Below are 24268 nucleotides of genomic sequence, written 5' to 3'. Positions count from 1 at the left end.
TTTTCAGAGACTCAGTGCAACTGTCAGTATTAAAAAAAATTTTTGAAAGGTAAAGCTATTGATCCTGAATATATTATTGCCACATCATTAACATAAAAAAGTACTTTTAAAACCAACTGATTATTAACAACTGTCAAAAACTGAAACATATTTTCAGATTTTTCCAGATTTCCTTGCCAGAAGGCCTATACGCTGTAGGCGTTATAACTTTATGTAATGGTGGTCTGTACTCCCTAGGCGTTATGACCTTATGTAATGACGGCCTATATGCCCTAGGCGTTATGACCTTATGTAATGACGGCCTATACGTCCTAGGCGTTATGACCTTATGTAATGACGTTCTGTACGCCCTAGGCGTTATGACCTTATGTAATGACGGCCTATACGCCCTAGGTGTTATGACCTTATTTAATGACGGTCTGTACGCCCTAGGCGTTATGACCTTATGTAATGTCGGCCTATCAGGGCCGTATCCAGGATTTTTGTTCAGGGGGGTTTTACTAATTTTTGACTTTTTTGGGTGGGTTTTACTAATTTTTGACTCAGTTTTCGACTAATTTTACTGATTTTTACCTAGGTTTTACTAATTTTCGACTTATTTTCGAGTCGGTCAAAATTTTTTTTTTGGGGGGGGGGGGTTCAAGCCGGGTACCCCCCCCCCCCTGGATACGGCCTTGTGGCATATGCACCCTAGGCGTTATGACCTTATGTAATGACGGTCTGTACGCCTTAGGCGTTATGACCTTATGTAATGACGGCCGATACACCCTAGGCGTTATGACATTCTGTAATGACGGTCTATACGGCCAAGCTGTTATGATCTCATGTAATTTGTAAAATATAAACTTATGAAAGGTACTATTCATACCCAAATACTAGATTTACCGCAGCTAAACCATTAAAATACAAATAATTATCTGGCCTACTAAACACCAGGCTCATACATAAACAAAACCTTAAACTCATTTTCTTCTTTACGAAATAAAAAATGTTTTATATGTTGTATTAAAACCAAGAAAATACCTTGGATAGTGTCTATCCGTTTAACCCCTTGCACCACAAAACAGAAACTGATTTGATTCGGCCGTGTGAGAAGAATTGGATCGTTTTGACAACGTTTTTCGGAGGATTTGTGGTGTCTTAACCCCGTTCTTTGTATTGCGAAGCCGGAGAAGCTTTTGTTAATAGATGTACCAACGTATGAGGTAATGGTGACGTCAAAGTGTAATTTTATTATTTGTAGCATGTGCTCAGGGTTGCCACCTTTAGCACGAAAGTGCTATATTTGCAGTACAACAGTCATTTTATTGACTGTAGCACCGAAAATCGCTATGCAGCACGTCGTTCAAAGTTGCGTCACAAATTTGAACAATTGTAGCACTTTAGACACTGACCGTGGTGGCATGGCAGCCCTGATTATAAATATTCAGGAAGTAATCAACTCAAGGCAATAACAGACCCAAGTTTTTAGAGCTGTAATTGATAAGGCTGGATTTAACCAAGTCCTTAATTTTAGAGCTCTACAAAGATTGTTCCTAATTTTACCACTGTTCAAGTTCTTCTACCTTACCAGAAAGAGCAGATTTATTGATAAAAATTTAAATTAAATTAGTAGACAAATGTGTTTCCTCTTTCAATCCAACAAATACTGTTTTAACTAAAATACTAAACTTTGAAATTTGTGCTAATATATTGAAAAATATTTATCGTAGTAAAATACTTTTAACTTTGCGTGATTGAAGTCAAAACCGAACATCCGATGTAGAAGCATATTTCAAATTTTGAAGGACATGGCTCTGTGTGAAGCTGTTCCGCTACAAATTTTCAAGGGACAATTTTCAGTGAGGAGAGAAATGTGGTAATTATTTGTGGTAATATTCTGGGGTGGGGGGGGGGTTGGATTTTAGACATGAAGAATTTTTTATATAAAAATTTTCCGCAGAAAGAAACGATCAAAAATTAAATAAGAAAAACAAGTTTTTTTCAACTGTAAGTTCGATAATATATAAGTGTAATATAGTGTGATATAATAATAAATGGATATTTATTATTCTATATATGAGGGGGACTGCCCCTTCTCAATCCCTCACTGTTTAAGCTGCAGTTTGACTGCTTATCACAATTCTTTAAGAACAGATCCTCAAACACAGGTGCCGTTTAATTCCAATGAGAAACTTTTTAAGGCTCTTAAGAGCTTTAGCGTAATGAGTGAAAGGTTAAGGGGGGGTAGCCCCCTCCCCTTATATTGATTAATTTTGGAAATTAATTTCTGATGATTATCGTCGAGAGGGGTACTTGATGATTCTTAACAATCTGTTGAATTCCGAACGGCAGAGATCAGAACAAGAAACTCCATTAAAGGATAAATGTAAATAGATACGAGTCCATAATCGAGGTATAAGCCCCTTAACACTAAGTAAGAGATAACTGCTTCAAGGTGGGAAACTTACAAAAATTTTGCAGACGCACGCGTTGTAAACCATGTGCTTAAGTTGTCACTCAAATTTTGCATAAACTTTAAGTTGCATTCATTTGTAAGATATTATATAGAAAGTTGATATCTTTGCGTGCAATTTAGACCATATTCAGTATATTGGTCCTTTTTCTTTTTATCAACTAATCAAAGTGTTTCAGAAATTCTTTCACTTTAGATAAGATAAATTTACGTTAATTGAAAAACAAACAGATATAAATTTAAAGATTATTAAGGTTAAAATTACCAATGCAGGTTCTGGTGCGTTATTGTCATGCACAATAAAAAAACACCAAAAAAACAAAAAACTGGTCTATCTTTCTATAGCTTAGATCATCAACCTAATATCAATAGTTCATCAACCTAATTTACTTTTTAAATTTAAAGTTTGAGTCTCTTGGTTAAACATATACTGATATTGTTGATAAAGAAAAATTGCCTTATTTTCTCAGGAAGTTGACATAAACTTTTCTCTAAGATTCATTAAAATAAAACCTTTTCCACAAACTTTTTTAAAGAAAAGGAAAGAGCTAGATTAAGCCAAAAATGAATTGAAATTAAATCAAATAGCTTTCTAAGCGTAAAACTACCACAAATAAAAAAAATGAACGTGGATTAGCAGTTTAATATATATATATATATATATATATATATATATATATATATATATATATATATATATATATATATATATATATATATATATATATATATATATATATATGTATATATATATATATATTTATTAAAGTTAAAAAAGCAAAAATATCTAAAATGTAGTAAAGTACGAATTGTTTTTCAACAAAGTGCCAATTATGTTCGGGTCTTCAGATGGTCTTCATTTATACTCATGTAAATTTGTGCTCTTTTTAACCTTGACTCGATTCTTTATTGTAATTTCTGTTCGTTTTGGGTTTCATTTATTTATTGATGGTGGTTTGTAGTAGTCTTACGTTCGGAAAATAATCTGACTTTATTTTTGCTCATTTTTGATTTTGCTTTTCTTTGAAAAATTTTGTAGGAATTTTTTTTTTTTTAAATAATTTCTGTTTGTTTTTACTGACATGGTCTTTTTCACAGAAAAAGAAAAGAATAGTTTAGAATTTTGTTTTTATTCAAACAGTTCGCGGTAAAGAACTCTCAGCGACGTGGGTGAATAGTAACCAAAACTCCAAATTTTTTTTATAACAATAGCCATATAAAAAAAACGGATTATTATCCTGATTCCAAATATATAAGATTCATTAAGTTTAGTGTTACCAATCAAAGACTACGAGCCTGAGAAAATTTGCCTGAATTTCAAAAATGGGGAAACAACCCCTAAGAGTCAAAGAATCTTAATGAAATTCAGATTTAGCATATCAGAGAACCATACTGTCGAGGTTTCAAGCTCCTATCTGTAAAAATGTGGAATTTTGTATTTTTTGCCAGACGAAAAATCACGGATGCGTGTTCATTTGTTTTTCTTTTCTCAGGGATGATCGTATCGAACCAATGGTCCTAGAATATCAGGAGAGCACTCATTCCAACAAAAATTTCGATTTCTAGTGCCCTTTTGAGTGACCGAAAATATTGGAGGGCAGCTAACCCACCTGCCACACACTTTTTTCCAAAAGTTGTCTGATCAAAATTTTGAGATAGCCATTTTGCTCAGTATAGTTGAAAGGTATAATAATAACGTCTTTGGAGATGACATGACCCCCAGATCCACTGGAGGTCGGGCCATAAGTTTTGAGATTTGCCAATCGCTTATAGATAGTATTTGTTATAGGGAAGTATACCGAAATTGTTCAGGGGAGGGGAGATTTTTCGAGGACAGATTTTCTACGGAGTGAATTTTTCGGGGTGCTACCATTTCATCTAACCCTCACAAGCAGTAAACGTCATTTCGTCGACGAGGAAAATCCGTCAGAACGTCGACAGTCATAACATCGACACATCAGGACATCGACAGTCACAATCCCTACCCATCAGAACGTCGACAGTCATAACATCGACACGTCAGGACATCGACAAAAAAATTTATAAGTTTACATAAAAGTAATAAGTATATAATAGTTTAGAAACAAATTTCGGCTACATATTAGCACATCAGGGGGGTGGGGGTAAAGCATAGCATATATTAAATACGTAATCTAACCTAACCTAGGAACCTTTTCCTCCTAAACCCCAAAAACTAAAGTTTCAAAATTTTAGATGTTATGACGGATTTTGTCGAAGTCCTGAGATGTTGATGTTATGACTGTCAATGTTCTGACGGGTAGCGATTGTGACTGTCGATGAACTGAAGTGTCGATGTTATGACTGTCGGTGTCCAGACGGTTTGTGGTTCTGACGGATTTTTGTCGATGTTATGACGGATTTTGTCGATGTCCTGAAGTGGTCCTGACGTATCGAAGTCCTGACGCCTTCCCGAATTTTTCATTGCAATGTAAGTTTCCGGGAGTGAACTTTTACACGGGGGGAATTTGCCAGATCTTATATCCAAAATATGTTTTATTTGTCTTATTATTTCGCTGGCAACCCCATTTTACATGTGGAGATGCTTTGGGAGAAGTATTCGGGAGAAATTTCCCGCAGAGTTGGAATTATCTGGTGGATTTTTAAGTGGAGAGGGGGGCGGAGTCAAAGAATCTTATTGAAATTCAGATTTAGCATATCAGAAAATTGCTTATAGATGGTATTTGTTATAGGGAAGTATGCTGACATTGTTCAGGGGAGGGGAGATTTTTCGAGGACAGATTTTCTACGGAGTGAATTTTTCGGGGTGCTACCATTTCATCTAACCCCCACAAGCAGTAAACGTCATTTCGTCGACGAGGAAAATCCGTCAGAACGTCGACAGTCATAACATCAACACGTCAGGACATCGACAGTCACAATCGCTACCCGTCAGAACGTCGACAGTCATAACATCGACACGTCAGGACATTGAAAAAAAAATTTATAAGTTTATGTAATTGTATAATATTTTAGAAGAAAATTTCGGTTATATATTAGCGCATCAGAGGGGGGGGGATAAAGCCTAGCATATATTAAATACGTAACCTCACCTAACCTAGGTACCTTTTCCCCCTAAAACCCAAAAAACTAAAGTTTTAAAATTTTAGATGTTATGACGGATTTTGACGATGTCCTGAGATGTCGATGTTATGACTGTCAATGTTCTGACGGGTAGCGATTGTGACTGTCGATGAACTGAAGTGTCGATGTTATGACTGTCGGTGTCCAGACGGTTAGTGGTTCTGACGGATTTTTGTCGATGATATGACGGATTTTGTCGATGTCCTGAAGTGGTCCTGACGTATCGAAGTCCTGACGCCTTCCCGAATTTTTCATTGCAATGTAAGTTTCCGGGAGTGAACTTTTACACGGGGGGAATTTGCCAGATTTTGTATCCAAAATACGTTTTATTTGTCTTATTATTTCGCTGGCAACCCAATTTTACATGTGGAGATGCTTTGGGAGAAGTGTTCGGGAGAAATTTCCCGCAGAGTTGGAATTATCTGGTGGATTTTTAAGTGGAGGGGGGGGGGAGTCAAAGAATCTTATTGAAATTCAGATTTAGCATATCAGAAAATCATACTGTCGAGGTTTCAAGCTCCTATCTGCAAAAATGTGAAATTTTGTATTTTTTGCCAGACGAAAAATCACGGATGCGTGTTCATTTGTTTTTTTTTTCTCAGAGATGATCGTATCGAACCAATGGTCCTAGAATACCGGGAGAGTGCTCATTCCAACGAAAATTCCGATTTCTAGTGCCCTTTTTAAGTGACCGAAAATATTGGAGGGAAACTAACCCACCTTCCACACACTTTTTTCCAAAAGTCGTCTAATCAAAATTTTGAGGTAGCCATTTTGTTCAGTATAGTTGAAAGGTACAATAATTACGTCTTTGGAGATGACATGACCCCCAGATCCACTGGAGGTGGGGCCATAATTTATGAGATTTGCCAATAGTTTATAAACAGTATTTGTTATAGGGAAGTATACCGATATTGTTCAGGGGAAGGGAGATTTTTCGAGGACATATTTTCTACGGGGTAAATTTTTCGGGATGCTACCATTTCATATAACCGTCACAAGCACTAAACATCATTTCATCGACGAGCAAAATCCGTCAGAACGTCGACAGTCATAACGTCGATAGTCATAACATCGACACGTCAGAACATCGACAAAAAAATTTGTAAGTATATAATAGTAATAAGTATATAATAATAATAATAATAATAATAAATATATTGGAAAAACCCGTCACAATTGAACAAAAGACGGATAAAAAACAAAAGAGAAGAAAACGCACATACAAAACACAACGAAACTTCTTGAAATGAAAATAATCACGAAGGAACTATAATACAACTATGTAAGAATGGCAGTCCACTGGTGGTTACTCGCTTCTACTCTATCACGGTACTTTTCAAGACACGCTTCCACCGCAGTAAATGGGTCAGGTACTGAATACCGCCTCATTAGGTAAGAATTACTTGTTCTTAATGGAATCTCAAGTAGGAACTTGAGGTACCTGAAGAATATTCTTCTTATAGTTACTTTATTCGAATTTGTAAGTAACTTCCATAACGGCGAAACGTAAAGAACATGGGGTAAAGCAACAGCAACAAATATTTGTGCACGCAGCGACCTATTTAGATTACGCTTGGAGGAAACCGAAGCTCCATAAGCTGACCTGATCTTCTTCTCGATGTGCTTTACAAGTAGTGCTCGTGTATGCTGAAGAGTTTCACCGATCGGCAGACCCAGGTATACAATTGACTTAGAGGGCATGACCACCTGTGACCCTAGTTGGATTTCGGGTTGAGAGGCATTCCAGTTAAATAACAGTACTTCACATTTTGTCACATTAAAACTCAACCCGATTTCATCATACTCCATCTCCAAAATTTTAAAGTTAGATTCCAAAGAAGACAAAATTCTTGAAAAGTTTAGAAGGTCATCTGCAAACCCAACTAGGGACACGTCAATGCCTTTAAAAATACAGCAAGGGGCCACTTTTGACTGGGTCGTCGATATGCTGTTGTTGAATAGATCAGGTGATGATACGGCTCCCTGTTTTATACCTTTCTTCACCACAGCAAACCTACGACTTAATTTACCTGACAGTTTAATACGGACCTTAAGCCTACTATACATGTCGTTCAAGGGTTTGACAATAGCACGGTCAACTCCGGACTTTCTCAGCTCAACCATATTCTGAGAATGGATACCCGAATCAAAAGCCCGCCGTACATCATATTCTCCTATAGCTAGGCATTCTTTCGAAATGTGGGCATCCAGTAGAACATTTGCAACTACATGCAAGGCATGGGCACATCCTAAGCCAGCTTGGAATCCAAACTGGTGGGGAGGCACTTTACAACTAGCTTTAATGTCCGAAATTATGAGCTTTTCAAATAGCTTACAAAACACAGATGATACAGTAATGGGTCTATATGACGATGGTTCATGATCAGGTTTACCCTTTTTCAAAACTGGAGTGATCACACCTAAACAGAAAATGTCCGGTACAAGACCATGTGTTAGTATAATTTGGTAAGCTATTGCTAAATGCTCCGATAGAACTGGACCAACATTCAGTAGGTGTAGAGCACAAATTTGGTCGGCACCGGCGGATAATTTCTTCTTTAATTTTTGACAAAGGTGGGTTATTTTCGCATTAGAAATCACGAGGTAATTCTGCTCTTTCGTCATAAGCTGATCGAGCTCTTCGCTAAACTTTTTATTTTTCACTTCATCTGGTGGGGAGAATTCAGCAGCAAAATAATCTACCCATATTTCCTCATCTATATCACTAGCATTTTGTCCCGTACTTTCTACAGGCCTGGCACGGAGCTTCCAGACCAAATTAGGGTTTTCAATGATTTTTGAAACTGTTTCTCGTTTGAGGCTACTACGATGTTTTCGTAGCTCTTTCGCGAACCGCCGTTTTGTATAAACCCGCAATTCATTGACTACCCCGCTTCTTGGCCGGTCGCACTCGTGCCAAACCCCCAGCCAGAATTTGGCAGCTGCTCGTGCCTTCACAAGCTCACTGTTAGAGGCCCATCCTTTCACTCGCGACCCACGTCGGACGCTACGTAATGGGACAGCAATCCTTTCAGCTACTCTCAAGGAGTGGCAAATTTCGTAGAAATACATGTTCAGTTGCAGGCGTATCTCGCTTTTTGTTAGGCCACAATCCCACTGTAGGAGGTGGAAAGGCACTTTAATTTTCTTCAAAATTTGTTCACAATTGAGCTGGAACTGCTCACGGACTACTTTTTTCCAATCACGTGCTGGCTCAGGCTTGGTTTTTGGAGCACACTGGGGACTGACGGCTGGTATTGCAAAAGAGAGAGGTAAATGATCCGAATAGGCACCGTCAGATCCAACCGAGACTGACTCTAGGTCCAGTTTGTAAGTTACTACATGATCAAGATTTGAGACGGTTTTTGCGGTACTGATATAGGAATAGCACTTATCCTTCTTAGCAACTTCAAATCCGCTTGGTAAGGCGTTCAGCAATAGTACAGCCCGAGGGCAGGAATGATCGTCGAGATTGCAGTTAAAGTCACCAAGAATTATAACAGGGCATGATTTCTGGACTAAACTGAGGAGGCACTTTCCGAGCTTCTGGCATGCTTTTGCAAACTTCTTTTCTGAAGCGATGTCATTGTAGTTGGTTGGTAAATAAACATTTACGAAAAACACGCCATGCATTTTGGCAGCTTGGAACCATTCATTCTGCTCGACACACACTGGGGGCCCCGAGTTAGAGCGCGTGATTATGGCTAGGCCACCAGAGGGACGACCCCGAGTCCCAGATCTTCGCGCAGGTTGAACGAGGTAATGCAAATCCGAGGAAAACTTTAGAAGGTTTACACTATCATCGGTCAGAAAGTGCTCCTGTATGCAAATACAGTTATATTCTTTAGAAAGGTCAGTTAGAAGGGGGATTCTGTCCAACACTTTACCGTTCATATTCCAGCAGAATATTCGATTTTCCATTTACGTGCTAGTGTTAGGCTGGGCTTTGTTAAAGGGACAAGCAGCATGGTAGCAAGAGTGTCTACTAGAGCCGCAGTTTAGGCATTTTTGCGGATTACTACATGGGTTGTCATTACTAGAGCTGTGACCATCGCCACCGCAGCGCGAACACCTTTCTGGTTGCGAACAGTCAGCTGCTAAATGACCAACAGCATGGCACTTGAAACACCTCCTCGGTAGGAAGCGGAACTCTTCAATCCTGAACAGTTCTAAACAAATCTTCAGCGGGTTCGCGATAGCGTTTTCAAGTGTTTGTCGACTTGCATAGAATAACTTGAACGCTCTCGTAGATCCGCATTGCGCCACTTTGTCGCAACCAGCAATTTGACAGAGTTCACTCTCGCTAACTGATGAGGGTACTCTTTTCATGATACCGACAAACTGGGGACCTTTGACTTTAGTGGTTATGTTCTTCCTTTTCATTGCTTCTGCAAGTTGGGTAGCGGCATCTCGAGACTGGACAAGAATCTTCCATTCATCGTTGTTACGTTTCAGAGTAAGAGAATCGGAGCTTACGTCGCTAGGGCAAACCTTTGCAATGAAGTCTTTCCGGGATTGTGGGGACGTTAACTCAGGCGGCATATCGTTTGCTTTCACAACCACCGAGTAAAGTGGCTTTGATGGCGGATTCGCTGCTGAACGGGGAGTTGGTGAGCCCTGGGAAATAGCGTCGCTTATGGTAGTAAAATGCTGCGATACCCCGGCGAGCTGCTGAGCACATTGTTCAGATGCAAGTTTGATCTTATCCGCGATAGCCCCTAATCCGGCATCAAACTTTCGACACATCTCGTTTACTTTTATTCTCACGCAGGCACTGACCTCATCAGGGCAGGTGGGCACTTCCTGCGGATCAAAAATTACGAAAGTATGCAAGGGCTTTTTCTCTTTAGCGCAAAGGGCTAGGATTTTTGCCATTTCCATCACGTTATCAGAATCGTTTGCCGTTTTCCGATAGACGTAATCATAACCAATCTCATTGGCAAGCGGGATAAGTTTCTCCTTCGCACTAAGAATTTCAGCATGATCAAATAATTCCACAGCTCGTTTAACAATGCTTTCAATTTTGTTCCCCGCTTGCATGGATCGCGTGAGAAAATTCAGTACAGCATTGCGTACGAGAGTCTCCATTGCTCACGTCACAGCATTCAACGCAATTTTTGGATAGCGTACACAAGTATAAGGGAAGCGTCGGGACCTGCTCACCTATTCCCCGCAATTTAAGGGTAACTAAATACCAGCAGGTACGTACGGCTCTTGCGGCAGGCACCCGCCCCTCTTCTGCTTACAACCTGTGTACGTTTACCTATCGGGAATATTATTTCGCGGCTCGCTTTGCATGGAAAATTCTTCAAAAGAATTTGATTTTAGATCCAGATAATTCTTCAGACAACCAATCCTCACTCGACAGCCGATGAAATTCAGCAAAGTAACCTTGACTAGACTGAAGCCTATGCTGAAGTCATTTACTATCTAAATCTCTTGACAGAGGTCTTGTAAGTTTAGCCTAATTAGACAAACACATTTAAATCACACAATCTTCAAATCTCTGTTCTGTTGGTGGATTTTTGAAGAAATTTCACTGAAGTTTGGATATGATAAACAAACTTTTCAAACGTTTTCGGCTGCCGACTTTTTGGCTGATTTTTCAAATTCGCCCAAAAGAAAATATATTGGAAACTTCGGAGCGGCAATAGCGACAAAGAAAAGTCGAAATCAGGACACGTTGAAATCTCTAGGGAATTACACTTATATATCACCAACTAGAAACAAATCAAACACAATAAAAATCCAAGGTAAGTGAGTATAGTATAACCCTTTAGGGTCTATTAATAAGGAAAATAACACACTAGGTATGGAAAAATGTCTTTGACAGTTTAGAAACAAATCTCGGCTATATATTAGCACATCAGGGTGGTGGGGGTAAAGCATAGCATATATTAAATACTTGACCTCACCTAACCTAGGTACCTTTTCCCCCCTTAAAATTTTAGATGTTATGACGGATTTTGTCGATGTCCTGACGCGTCGATGTTATGACTGTCGGTGTTCTGACGGGTAGCGATTCTGACTGTCGATGAACTGACGCGTCGATGTTATGACAGTCGATGTCAAGACGGTTAGTGGTTCTGACGGATTTTTGTCGATATTATGACGGATTTTGTCGATGTCCTGAAGTGGTCCTGACGTATCGATGTCCTGACGCCTTCCCGAATTTTTCATTTCGATGGAAGTTTCCGGGAGTGAAGTTTTCAGGGGAAATTTTACACGGGGCGAATTTACCAGATTTCGTATCCAAATTCATTTTATTTGTCTTATTATTTCGCTGGCAACCCCATTTTACATGTGGAGATGCTTGGGGAGAAGTGTTCGGGGGAAATTTCCCGCAGAGTTGGAATTATCTGGTGGATTTTTAAGTGGAGGGGGAGGGAGAATATCCTACGGGAGAAATTCTCCATGGGGAAATTTTTTGCAGGAAAAACTTTACATTAGGGGAAATATTTTCCACACAGGGGGGGGGGCTTTCCCAATACCTTAAAAAGGGTAAGAAATTAAATAAAAACAAATTTTTCTTCAATTGAAAGTAGGCTAAGGAGTATTTTTCAGGCGTAATCGCAAGCAAGAAATTTTCTGAGGGAATTTGCAGCGAGGATAGAATCGTGCGAGGGTAATTTCGTGGTGGAAGAACATTATGTGGTAGGAGCTTTCTATGAGAATTTTTATGGGGGGATTTTCCACAGATTGAGGATTTCCTGAGATTGCTTGAAAAATTATCAGAAATTAAATTAAAAAAAAAGTTTTTTATACTGAAAGTAAGGAGAAGCATTAAAACGAACAGAAATTATTCCGTATACGAGGGTGGCTAACCCTCCTCAATACCATGCTCTTTACGCTGAAATTCGATATTTTGTCTAAATTCTGTAAGAATGATTCCTGAAACACAAGGGTCTTTCAATTAGAATCAGAACCTTTTTTGAAAGTTCTTAAAAAGCTTTAGCGTGAAGAGAGGGGCATTGAGGAAGGGCAGCCCCCCTCATATACTGAATAATTTCTGTTCGTTTGGAGTTCTAATGTTGCTTCTTTTTTCAGTAAAAAAAAAACAAAAGTTTTTTATTCTAACCTAAAACGAACAGAAATTGTTATTAATGAATAAGTAAAAGTCAACACCGACAAAAATTAAAATAACTAATTACGTCAAACACAAAGGTAACAGATACTATAGATGATTGAATGAATCTGAAAGCGGATAAAATTAAATTACTAGTTAATTCAAACTTAAAACAGGGATTACGCCAAACAGGAGTTGGGCTTCCATCTGAGGGCCTTAGGTGAGAAGTTAGCCACAAGCGGCTTTTTACGGCAAGATGTTACTAGTACCAGTAAAGCCAGGGTGTGTAAAAGTATTGCTAAGTCCGATGTTTAGTTTATTTAAAGCAATATTTCAGGTTTGTAAGAAAGTTAAAGTCAAATACGTTTAAACATATTCTCAAGCACAAAATAATAATCATGCATGAAGGTTTTTTTCAACACTAATATTTAGTTTTAAAGTATTTCAGAAAACACACCATGAAAAACTTAAAATCAGCTGAATTATTTCCACAATCATCAAGATACATTTAGACAGCTTCTAAAGTGCCTTTACAGATGGAATGTAAAATTGATCTTGTTCGAGTATACGACCTTTTATTTTTTGATAACAATGTACTTTTCAATATATACATATGTTGGCATCGTGTATATATATATATATATATATATATATATATATATATATATATATATATATATATATATATATATATATATATATATATATATATATATATATATATATATATATATATATATATATATATAGGTATATATGCATTGGCATCAAATGCTGCGTACTGCCGGAGTCTATTGTACATGATTTGACAGTAGATTTCAAAAAGTCCTTGCATAGGACTATCATTTCAGCTGGACATTTCTTGTTTAATGTTTGATGATTCTCGTCACGTGGTTTATTCCCGGTCAAAATTAGTTTCCCGAGACTACTGCCAAAACTTTTCCTCGCGCATCATCAAAGTTTTTGACTCCTCTATCGACTATTTTCAAGACTTTTCCTGTCTAGTTTATGAAAGGGAACAGTCCCTGCCAGAAATGGTTCAAAATGGATTCTTCTATCATAATGGTAAGACGATGATCGATGTTCCTTAGTTTACTTGCGTATTTATCAGGGAAAATCAAATGATTTCCTCCAAGATTTACCTTATGGCCGTCAGTGGCGTCAATTTCTGAATTTTTTTAAACATAGGGTTGGCAAGTTTGTCGTTTAATAAGGTACTAAAAATAAGGTACTTTTTAATGAAATTACCCCCCTCTCCAAGATATTTTCAGAATACAGGGGGAAGGGAAAACACAGAAGGAAAATGTTCCCCTTCCCCTCAATTGATGTTGCAAATGGCCCTCCGTTCTATGAAAATCATTAAGAAATTGAATTTAAGAAAGAATAAGATCGCACTATTTCCAATAAAGCATTTGGCAAACTCGTGGAGTGATCACTCTGAAGTAAATATTCCTAAGACAATGACACAGATTTGGGCTATGTTGTCCTCACTTAGCCTTGTGCTCTAAGTAGTTTTTGGTTTGTTTTTTAAGACAAGAGAGGCTTAAAAACATCACGCGTGTGCATATCTTGAACCAAGGAACGTGAGAAACCAGGACAAACTGTTTCAACGAAGGTGTTTCGCACTCGAAGAGTTATCGTTTTGAAGTGAATGCGGCTAATATGTAGCTTTGTGTTCAAATTAGTTGATCGTTAAGACAAGGGAGGGTCATAAACTGCACGCGTGTGTATATCGTGAACCAAGGAACGTGAGGAACTAGAACGCACTATTTCAACGAAGGTATTCCGCACTCGAGGAGTGATTAATTTGAAGTGAATATTGCTAAGACATTGATATAGACTCGAGTTTTGTTGTTCTCGTGTAGCTTTGTGCTCTAATTAGTTGATTTCTTAAAAAAGGGATGCTCAAACACTAAATTTAAGAATAGAATTTAAGAGATAGGATTAAAGTAAGAAACAGAACACCCTATTTCAAGCTAAGACACTGACACAGATTTTGGCTGTGTTGCTCTTATATAGCTTTGTGCAGCAATAGACTTTCAAAGACTAGGAAGACTTGTGCATAAAAACTGCACAAGTCTTATAATAAAAAGTCTTAAAATAAAAGTTTAAGACATGAACAAAGACGGAAAGGTGAATCTCCAGAAATAGAAGCTAAGCAATATTACAAACACACTGTTACAACAAATCTATTCTTTGCACCTGCGGAGGGGTGGTATGAAGGGAATATTGCTTAGGATCTGACACAGAACACTGACTCAGCTAAGGATCTGAAAATATTGCAGCATTGTGCTACAATATATTATATTTTTAGGGTATGAAGCATCGATAATTTTTTATTGTTGATCTGTACAACAGTGTTTAAGTGTATCTGGAAACATTTTTCAGATTTCTCTTATGAGAAGATAAAAAACAAGGAATTGAATTATTAATTGAAATGAAATACTTGAAATTAAAATAGTTGAAATGAAATGAAATAGCAGCCCTGTGAAACGTTGTGTTGATCCTTTTGTATCATGCAGTTGACATGCTCTGAATATTGGTTTCAGTCTTGATATGTGAAAATCAACGAAATTAATTTCAGTTTAGAAGATTATATAAAAAAATAATTTTAGGATCAAAATTAAAATACTGTGGTCAGTATGATTATTTTAGAGAAATAATTGTTTTTCTTTTAATTTTGAAGTATTCAATTATATAGCTGCAAAACAGCAAACATTTCAGTAGGGGACTTTATTGACTTAAATTGTCAATACAACATGATCTTATACAACTAAAAAATGAAAGACTCGATTAGATATTTGTCTGAACTTGAGGTATTTTAGCTGCATAGAAGGCTAGTATTTTAATAAGATCAGAGGTCACGCGTAGCCTCACCTTAATAAAAAGCCGAATATCCCCTGTACGTTATTTTTCATCAATCCCCACGCATAGAAGCTGTTGTTTTAGAAATTTAGAAGAGGGCTCATTCGATAAAAATTGGAGCTTCAAATGTTCTTTTAAGAGTCAAAAGTGATTAAAGAGCAACTAGACTTCTCCCCGTGCTCTTTTCACCCCCTTCTGCACCCTCTGTAAACCCCGAAGTATAATATCGAAATTTAAAGCAGCCAATTAGTTCAGGATGGTTGAAAGGTCCAACAAATGTCCCCCTGGGTAGATGTAATTCCTGCAGCCTCAAAGGCAATGAACCCAAATTACGTAGTATTAACTGTTGTGCTCAGATGGGTTTCATAGACAGCGCAAAACCGCTGCCTATGTAAAGAGCCAATTGGGCTATAGAGCACACTTGGCTCTTATTATTTTTGGTATTAAATACCACTTGGCTTGTTTTTTTTGTTTTTTTTCACCATGGCACTTCATACGGAAGTTGTTGTCGAAGTAACTTTGGAAGAGGTTCGTTCGATGGAAAATTGAAAGTGCTATTGCTTTTTTAAGGGTCTAAAATCATTAGAAGGCAGCCAAGCTTCCTTCTAAAGCTTCCTTCTTTGGGGCAAGGGCAACAATTTATGCAATTTGCCCATTATATAAATATAGTATTTTAATCGGGGAAAGCGGTCATGTTTGACCTTTGCTTTCCAAGAAGGTCAAATGCATTCGAGTAAAGCTTTCAGGGAATGTTTAGGGGACTGCTGAAGTATATCAAAAACCGCTATGTGCATGCAAGTTGCCAAATAGCGTATCTCAGAAATGACTTCGGGTATTAAGTTGGAACTTTTAGGGAATGATGATGGGGATGGGGATCAATTAACCAAAAGGTAATAGGTGCTCGCTACTAATACTACTACTACTAAAACTACACCACCACTACTACTGCTACTACAACTACTACTTCTATTAGGACTAATATTAAGGCTGAGGATATTAATATGAAAATTTTGAGGGGGACTTTGAATTAAATCAAAACACACTGTGTGCATACAGGTTGTGAAAAAGGTGTATCAGCAATATCTTAGGAATGGCTTAGCGTATTAAGTCAAAACTTCCAGGGCATGACGATGGGGATGCTCAACTGACCAAAAGACAATATATGCAATGCTGCTACTGCTGTTACTGCCACTACTAATACAGCAACTACTACTATTAATAACTCCTACTGCTACTATTATTTCTCCTACCAATACTAAGGCTGAGTGCATGAAAGTGAAAATTTCAAGGAATATTGAGGGGAAAGTTGATCTATAGTCAAGGACCCAGCCAACGAAATTCAAACATCACAGGCTTCAACGAGCTGAAGAAGGTTTGAGGAATTTATCAGGGGCAGAATTGGTTGCTGAAAACGAATATAGGCGGGCGCAACGAAAATTTTCTGCGCCAAAGGAGATACCAACTAATTTGCATAATCGATGACGTCATCAGCTATATTTTCTGTTTTTCGACCTAGATGAGAGGTTTGAACTTAGAATGTGAAACAGAATAAGGTACCGAAAGAGAAAAGAAAAAAATTCATGAGCACAATCAGATCTAGCTTCCTAATTGGACATTATTAAAGCATACCTAAGTGGTGACACCGGAAACCAACTTTCCTTTACTTGTATTAGAGTTATATTCAAAAGGGGAGGAACAGAGCAATTGGAGCTGCACAGGAAGGTGACAACACCTTTGTAACTCCATTCTGTTAATGGTGTGAAAACAGAAGCCACATGGAATAAATTTAAGTGCACAGATATTGAATCCTAGCCTCGACAGAAGTACGTCCAAAATAAAAAAAGTAGCTTCAGAATTAGAGCTTTTAATGAAAAAAAAAAAAGAGAAAGAAAAACAATCTAAAGAAAATTACCACAAATTACGCATGTGTTAAACTTCTTCGGGCGAATTATCACACTTTACGGCAAAAGCATACAAAACATCACAAAACCGAGGAAGGCATTTACAGTTTGTTGGTGCACCTTTTCCTACACCCACAAAAGAGTTGTGAATATTCCGACGGAAGCGAGGAAGCGCTCGAAACTACAAGAACAACATCTTGTCCAGAAAATTGCCATCCATAACTCAAAGGGCTTGGCAGACATGGTCTTGCAAATGAGGCATTCCAGATTGCAAGCTGATACTAAACACGCTTACAATGTTCCACAAACGCTCCCCCTGTAGGAGGCATTGCTTTCAGTTCCTTCTTACGAGGGTACAAGTGTACTCGTAAATCACTGAGGGAAAACTGATTAGTTTTTATACATTAATTTTAGGATCAAAATTAAAATACTGTGGTCAGTATGATTATTTTAGAGAAATAATTGTTTTTCTTTTAATTTTGAAGTATTCAATTATATAGCTGCAAAACAGCAAACATTTCAGTAGGGGACTTTATTGACTTAAATTGTCAATACAACATGATCTTATACAACTAAAAAATGAAAGACTCGATTAGATATTTGTCTGAACTTGAGGTATTTTAGCTGCATAGAAGGCTAGTATTTTAATAAGATCAGAGGTCACGCGTAGCCTCACCTTAATAAAAAGCCAAATATCCCCTGTACGTTATTTTTCATCAATCCCCACGCATAGAAGCTGTTGTTTTAGAAATTTAGAAGAGGGCTCATTCGATAAAAATTGGAGCTTCAAATGTTCTTTTAAGAGTCAAAAGTGATTAAAGAGCAACTAGACTTCTCCCCGTGCTCTTTTCACCCCCTTCTGCACCCTCTGTAAACCCCGAAGTATAATATCGAAATTTAAAGCAGCCAATTAGTTCAGGATGGTTGAAAGGTCCAACAAATGTCCCCCTGGGTAGATGTAATTCCTGCAGCCTCAAAGGCAATGGACCCAAATTACGTAGTATTAACTGTTGTGCTCAAATGGGTTTCATAGACAGCGCAAAACCGCTGCCTATGTAAAGAGCCAATTGGGCTATAGAGCACACTTGGCTCTTATTATTTTTGGTATTAAATACCACTTGGCTTGTTTTTTTTGTTTTTTTTCACCATGGCACTTCATACGGAAGTTGTTGTCGAAGTAACTTTGGAAGAGGTTCGTTCGATGGAAAATTGAAAGTGCTATTGCTTTTTTAAGGGTCTAAAATCATTAGAAGGCAGCCAAGCTTCCTTCTAAAGCTTCCTTCTTTGGGGCAAGGGCAACAATTTATGCAATTTGCCCATTATATAAATATAGTATTTTAATCGGGGAAAGCGGTCATGTTTGACCTTTGCTTTCCAAGAAGGTCAAATGCATTCGAGTAAAGCTTTCAGGGAATGTTTAGGGGACTGCTGAAGTATATCAAAAACCGCTATGTGCATGCAAGTTGCCAAATAGCGTATCTCAGAAATGACTTCGGGTATTAAGTTGGAACTTTTAGGGAATGATGATAGGGATGGGGATCAATTAACCAAAAGGTAATAGGTGCTCGCTACTAATACTACTACTACTAAAACTACACCACCACTACTACTGCTACTACAACTACTACTTCTATTAGGACTAATATTAAGGCTGAGGATATTAATATGAAAATTTTGAGGGGGACTTTGAATTAAATCAAAACACACTGTGTGCATACAGGTTGTGAAAAAGGTGTATCAGCAATATCTTAGGAATGGCTTAGCGTATTAAGTCAAAACTTCCAGGGCATGACGATGGGGATGCTCAACTGACCAAAAGACAATATATGCAATGCTGCTACTGCTGTTACTGCCACTACTAATACAGCAACTACTACTATTAATAACTCCTACTGCTACTATTATTTCTCCTACCAATACTAAGGCTGAGTGCATGAAAGTGAAAATTTCAAGGAATATTGAGGGGAAAGTTGATCTATAGTCAAGGACCCAGCCAACGAAATTCAAACATCACAGGCTTCAACGAGCTGAAGAAGGTTTGAGGAATTTACCAGGGGCAGAATTGGTTGCTGAAACGAATATAGGCGGGTGCAACGAAAATTTTCTGCGCCAAAGGAGATACCAACTAATTTGCATAATCAATGACGTCATTAGCTATATTTTCTGTTTTTCGACCTAGATGAGAAGTTTGAACTTAGAATGTGAAACAGAATAAGATACCGAGAGAGAAAAGAAAAAAATTCATGAGCATAATCAGATCTAGCTTCCTAACTGGACATTATTAAAACATACCTAAGTGGTGACACCGGAAACCAACTTTCCTTTACTTGCATTAGAGTTATATTCAAAAGGGGAGGAACAGAGCAATTGGAGCTGCACAGGAAGGTGACAACACCTTTGTAACTCCATTCTGTTAATGGTGTGAAAACAGAAGCCACATGGAATAAATTTAAGTGCACAGATATTGAATCCTAGCCTCGACATAAGTATGTCCAAAATAAAAAAAGTAGCTGCATAAATAGAGCTTTTAATGAAAAAAAAAAAAGAGAAAGAAAAAGAATCTAATGAAAATTACCACCAATTACGCATGTGTTACACTTCTTCGGGCGAATTATCACACTTTACGGCAAAAGCATACAAAACATCACAAAACCGAGGAAGGCATTTACAGTTTGTTGGTGCACCTTTTCCTACACCCACAAAAGAGTTGTGAATATTCCGACGGAAGCGAGGAAGCGCTCGAAACTACAAGAACAACATCTTGTCCAGAAAATTGCCATCCATAACTCAAAGGGCTTGGCAGACATGGTCTTGCAAATGAGGCATTCCAGATTGCAAGCTGATAGTAAGCACGCTTACAATGATCCACTAACGCCCCCTCTGTAGGAGGCATTGCTTTTAGTTCCTTCTTACGAATGTACAAGTGTGCTCGTAAATCACTGAGAAAATACTGATAAGGATCCCTTTCCATAAGAACTGATTATCACCTTTCTTGCAGTATCTTGAAAGAAAGCATACTGGCTTTCGTGAAGGTTTCATCTCTCAACTTCTGTATTGCACATGGAATCTCCGTGTACAGACTGCTTTTCTTGGCGGACGCTAAGAATGTTCGTTTTCCCTTGGAGAAAAAGTAACTCGTTATGTCACAACCCGAAATGCTATGAATGAACGCCAGGGAGTTCAAAATTTGCTTCAACATATGTCAGGAAAAATCTTAAGGAGACGAATATCACAACTAGCATCACAACTATATCAGTATCATTAGCATAAACAGTCATCCTTTCAAAGCCGTTTCTGAAGCAAAAGGCAACGTGCATACCCATTCTGGTGTCCGCTTCCTCATGTGTGCTACATAGAAATTCCTCGAAACTGAGGAGATCAACATCATGACTTAAACATACAGCTCTCATCCTGTCTTGAAATCCTCCAGACAGCCACACTCGAAAGATGTCAGCAGTGCTTAAGCTGCTTATATAGTCAAGTCCTTTTGCTTCCCATGTTTCATAAATTGCTTTCATCAAATTTGCTTTGCTCTTTGTATTTGCAACAATCTTTGTCCAGTTTCCAATTTTTATCTCGTCGAAAAGGAGTAGACTGTCGAGCATCGGCCACGTAACTGGTGACACACACTGCAGTCCTGATCAGTTGTCCTTCAGATATATACTGCCACCGCTTGGATCAGTGTGACCAAACAGTCCATCATACCTGTCACCCACGATATGAAATTCACTTGCTGTTTCAGGTATCCCTTTCAACACGGCTTTAAGCAACTGCAATGGCATAGATTTCGACGGTTTCATGTTCAGCTGATGGTTTTTTGTAAGCCAGTGGCATGAAGTTGATAACAAAGGCTTCACGCCCATACAAGCAACGTTTCTCTTCGAAGTTCGGGTTTTCAGGCCAATCACGCAAGCCACTGGCCTCTCAGAAAGTCTAGCACAGTAGACTTAACACTACTTCGAAGCACCAACGTAGAATCACTGGGCTCGAAAATTGAAGGAGCATATGAAACGAGTTCAAAGATCAGAATATTTTTAAGCTGCTTCAGTTCACTGTTAGTGCTAGAGTCTATCCCACTCAGGATTCTATTCACTGTCATAAGCTCTGAAAAAAATGCGCTTTGTCCAACGGCATTCGTTTTTTTATCCTGATTTTCTTGAAGCAATATCCATTGGGGTTACTTTAACTTTTGTAAAGGCTTTTTCATCCCTTTGACATACTTGGCTACAGTTTCAAGTCCTCGGTCCTCAGCTGCAATTAAGGAGCTCGGAATCGATGGACTGGCCTGCTCATTGGTTATCAAATTCATAAGAAAGGGTTCTGTGCGGCAGTGCAATACGGACACAGCCGTTTTTACTAGGATAATCTGCTTTTCTTTAAATTTTGAGCTATCTTCGTGATGCGGAGAATCAAACTCTGAAGTTTCATCCATATTAATAAGGTTATACAAAGCAGACGAAACTGAGGCAACAAAAGGTAGGGTATTAATCCACTTTGCGACTGCTAACTGGCTTGTTGTAGCACCAACCAGACTAGAATTTCTTTTAGAATCAAGATTTATGGTGGATTCAACAGTCTTATCCGGTGGCACAAGGTTAAACGAGCCTGGTCGCCTTTTCACATTGAATAGGCCTCTTTCAAATAAGTCTTGCACTTCATCTGGCAGGTTCCTCGTCTCCAAGATGTACTGTATCAGAAACTTGGCATACTTGTTATGGCCTGCAGCTACAATGAAGGGTAGCATTAACTTGGCATCTAGAAGGAGGTCAGACCTACAGTCAGAGAGGTCACCATGATGGAACTGCCAGAACACAATCATCGTCTTCTCGTACTGCTTCCAAAACTTGAGATTTTGATTACTGTCACGAAAGCTTTCAAATTTATGCAGCCATGGAGATAAAAGCTCTAGTTTCTCCTTGACTGCTTCAACAACAACAGCAAAATTGTCGGAATTTTTAGATCTTTGAAGAACATTACTTCACTTAACACTAACTATTTTACTCAACAGGCAATTTTAGTCCTTTGTTGGCTTTAAAATCTTCGATTATCAACAAAGTTAATATATTGATGTTCGTGTAATGAGATCGCATTGCTAGGTAGCGCTCCCGTGAAATTTCAGCTCGGTACATAAGTGTAGCGCAAAGAGGGAGTCCAAGCGCGAAAAGATCCGGATCAAATCGAGGGAGTTAGAGTGGGAGGAGGGGAGAGAACTTGCAAAAATACTTAGTATATGACAGAGTATAGCTATTTCACGCTAATCTCGATCAGTTGAAGAATTCGCAAATTCTTAATGCTTGCAAGTGCAAATTAAAGCAAGGTAGATGTGAAAAGTAGAGTAGAGATATAATACTCCCCCTCTACTCTTGAAATCCCTCATTAGTGGAATTGGATCTGAAATTACACTCAGGGAGAGATATTCTACCAGACAAAATGCTCAAAAAAAACTCCCCAGAATAAAAACATACCCAATCTTTGTTTTTTCCCTGTTTCTGCAGATACGACCTTTTTGTCATTGGCGCAAGGAATTTTAAATGCGCCACCAGATATTCGTTTTCAGCGCTTGTTTCTGCCCTAGATTCCATATTCAAACCTTCTTCAACTCGTTGTATCCTAGTAACTATTTTCTAGCGATCTTTCTTTGTCGAGGGTCCTTGACTACTAAGTTAAAACACATTATGTGCAGGCAGATTGTCAAAAGGGCTATCATAAGAATGGTTTGGAGCATTAAGTGAAACTTTCAGGGGATGATGAGGGGGATTATCAATTGACCTAAAGGTAATATGTTCCCGCTACTACTTCTGCTACTGCTAGTACTACTGCTGCGACTATCACAACTGCTATTTCTATCGTAACTACTACTAAGGCTAAGGGTATTAAGGTGGTAATTTCATGAAATATTGAGGGGGAATTTGAACTAAATTAAAACACACTATGTGGATACAAGTTGTCAAAAGGGTGTATCAGAAATATCTTAGCAACGGCTCAGAGCATTACGTTGAAATTTTCAGGGCATGTTGGGGGGATTTTGAGCTAATCAAAAGGCACTTTGTGTAGACTACTACTACCACTACTACTGCTAATACGATTTCTGTCACTACTAAGACTGATGGTACTAAGGTGAAACTTTCAGGGAATGTTTAGGGGGAGTTTCAACTAAATCAAAACACACTATATACATGTAAGTTGTCGAAAGAGTGTAGCTGAGGAACAACTTATGGTATTAAGTTGGAACTTTCAGGGAATGATGAGAGGGATGATCAGTTGACCAAAATAAATACGTGCACACTACTATTACTGTTGGACCAAATCAAAACAGGCTATGTGCTTTCAAGCTGGCAAAACGGTGTATGAGCAGTATCTCAGGAACAGCACAGAATATTAAGCTGATTCTTCTAGGGTGTGTTGAGAGAGATTTTGAACTAACCGAAAGGCACTATGTGGATATTACTACTACTGCTACTACAACCAGTACTAATAATATACCTGCTACTACTACTACTACTACCTCTAGCACTATTGAAGCAAAGAGTATTACGCTGAAACTTTCAGCGAATGTTGAGGGGGATGTTGAACCAACCAAAAGGTACCACATGCATACTACTAATACTAGTTCCACTGCTACCACTAATACTAATACTAAGGGTATTAAGGAGAACTTTTCATCAAATTTTGAGGGGTATTGAACTAAATCGAAACACCCTATGTATATGCAGGTTGTCAAAAGAGCGTATCAGTAATATCTCAGGAACGGATAAGAGTGTTAGGTTGAAACTTTAATGGCATGTTGAGGGGTTTGTTGAGCTAATAAATGTATTATATGCTTAATATTATTACTAGCAGTAGTACTACTGCTGCTTCTGCTATTATTGCTACTAT

At 38.2% G+C, this 24268-nt stretch overlaps 1 protein-coding gene across 8 annotated transcripts in view; it reads left to right on the top strand.

Moving 5' to 3' along the window:
• sbm (L-type amino acid transporter sobremesa) overlaps positions 1-24268 on the top strand; it is a 301361-nt gene that overhangs the window by 74642 nt on the left and 202451 nt on the right. Inside the window, exon 1 of one of the 8 annotated variants that reach the window (XM_089100816.1) lies at positions 13624-13691. The exons of the other annotated variants lie outside the window; for them this stretch is intronic. Within the exon in view, the coding sequence (XP_088956942.1) occupies positions 13661-13691 (31 nt within the window). The 5' untranslated portion in view covers positions 13624-13660. Of the gene's footprint in view, positions 1-13623; positions 13692-24268 lie in introns of those variants that run through there. 8 annotated transcript variants of the gene reach the window in all.

Source organism: Artemia sp. Qi Xiang Cuo, chromosome 14, assembly GCF_049724085.1.
Source record: "Artemia sp. Qi Xiang Cuo chromosome 14, ASM4972408v1, whole genome shotgun sequence".
In the NCBI taxonomy this organism is placed as follows: domain Eukaryota; kingdom Metazoa; phylum Arthropoda; class Branchiopoda; order Anostraca; family Artemiidae; genus Artemia; species Artemia sp. Qi Xiang Cuo.
This window is presented reverse-complemented; position numbering and strand designations above follow the sequence as displayed.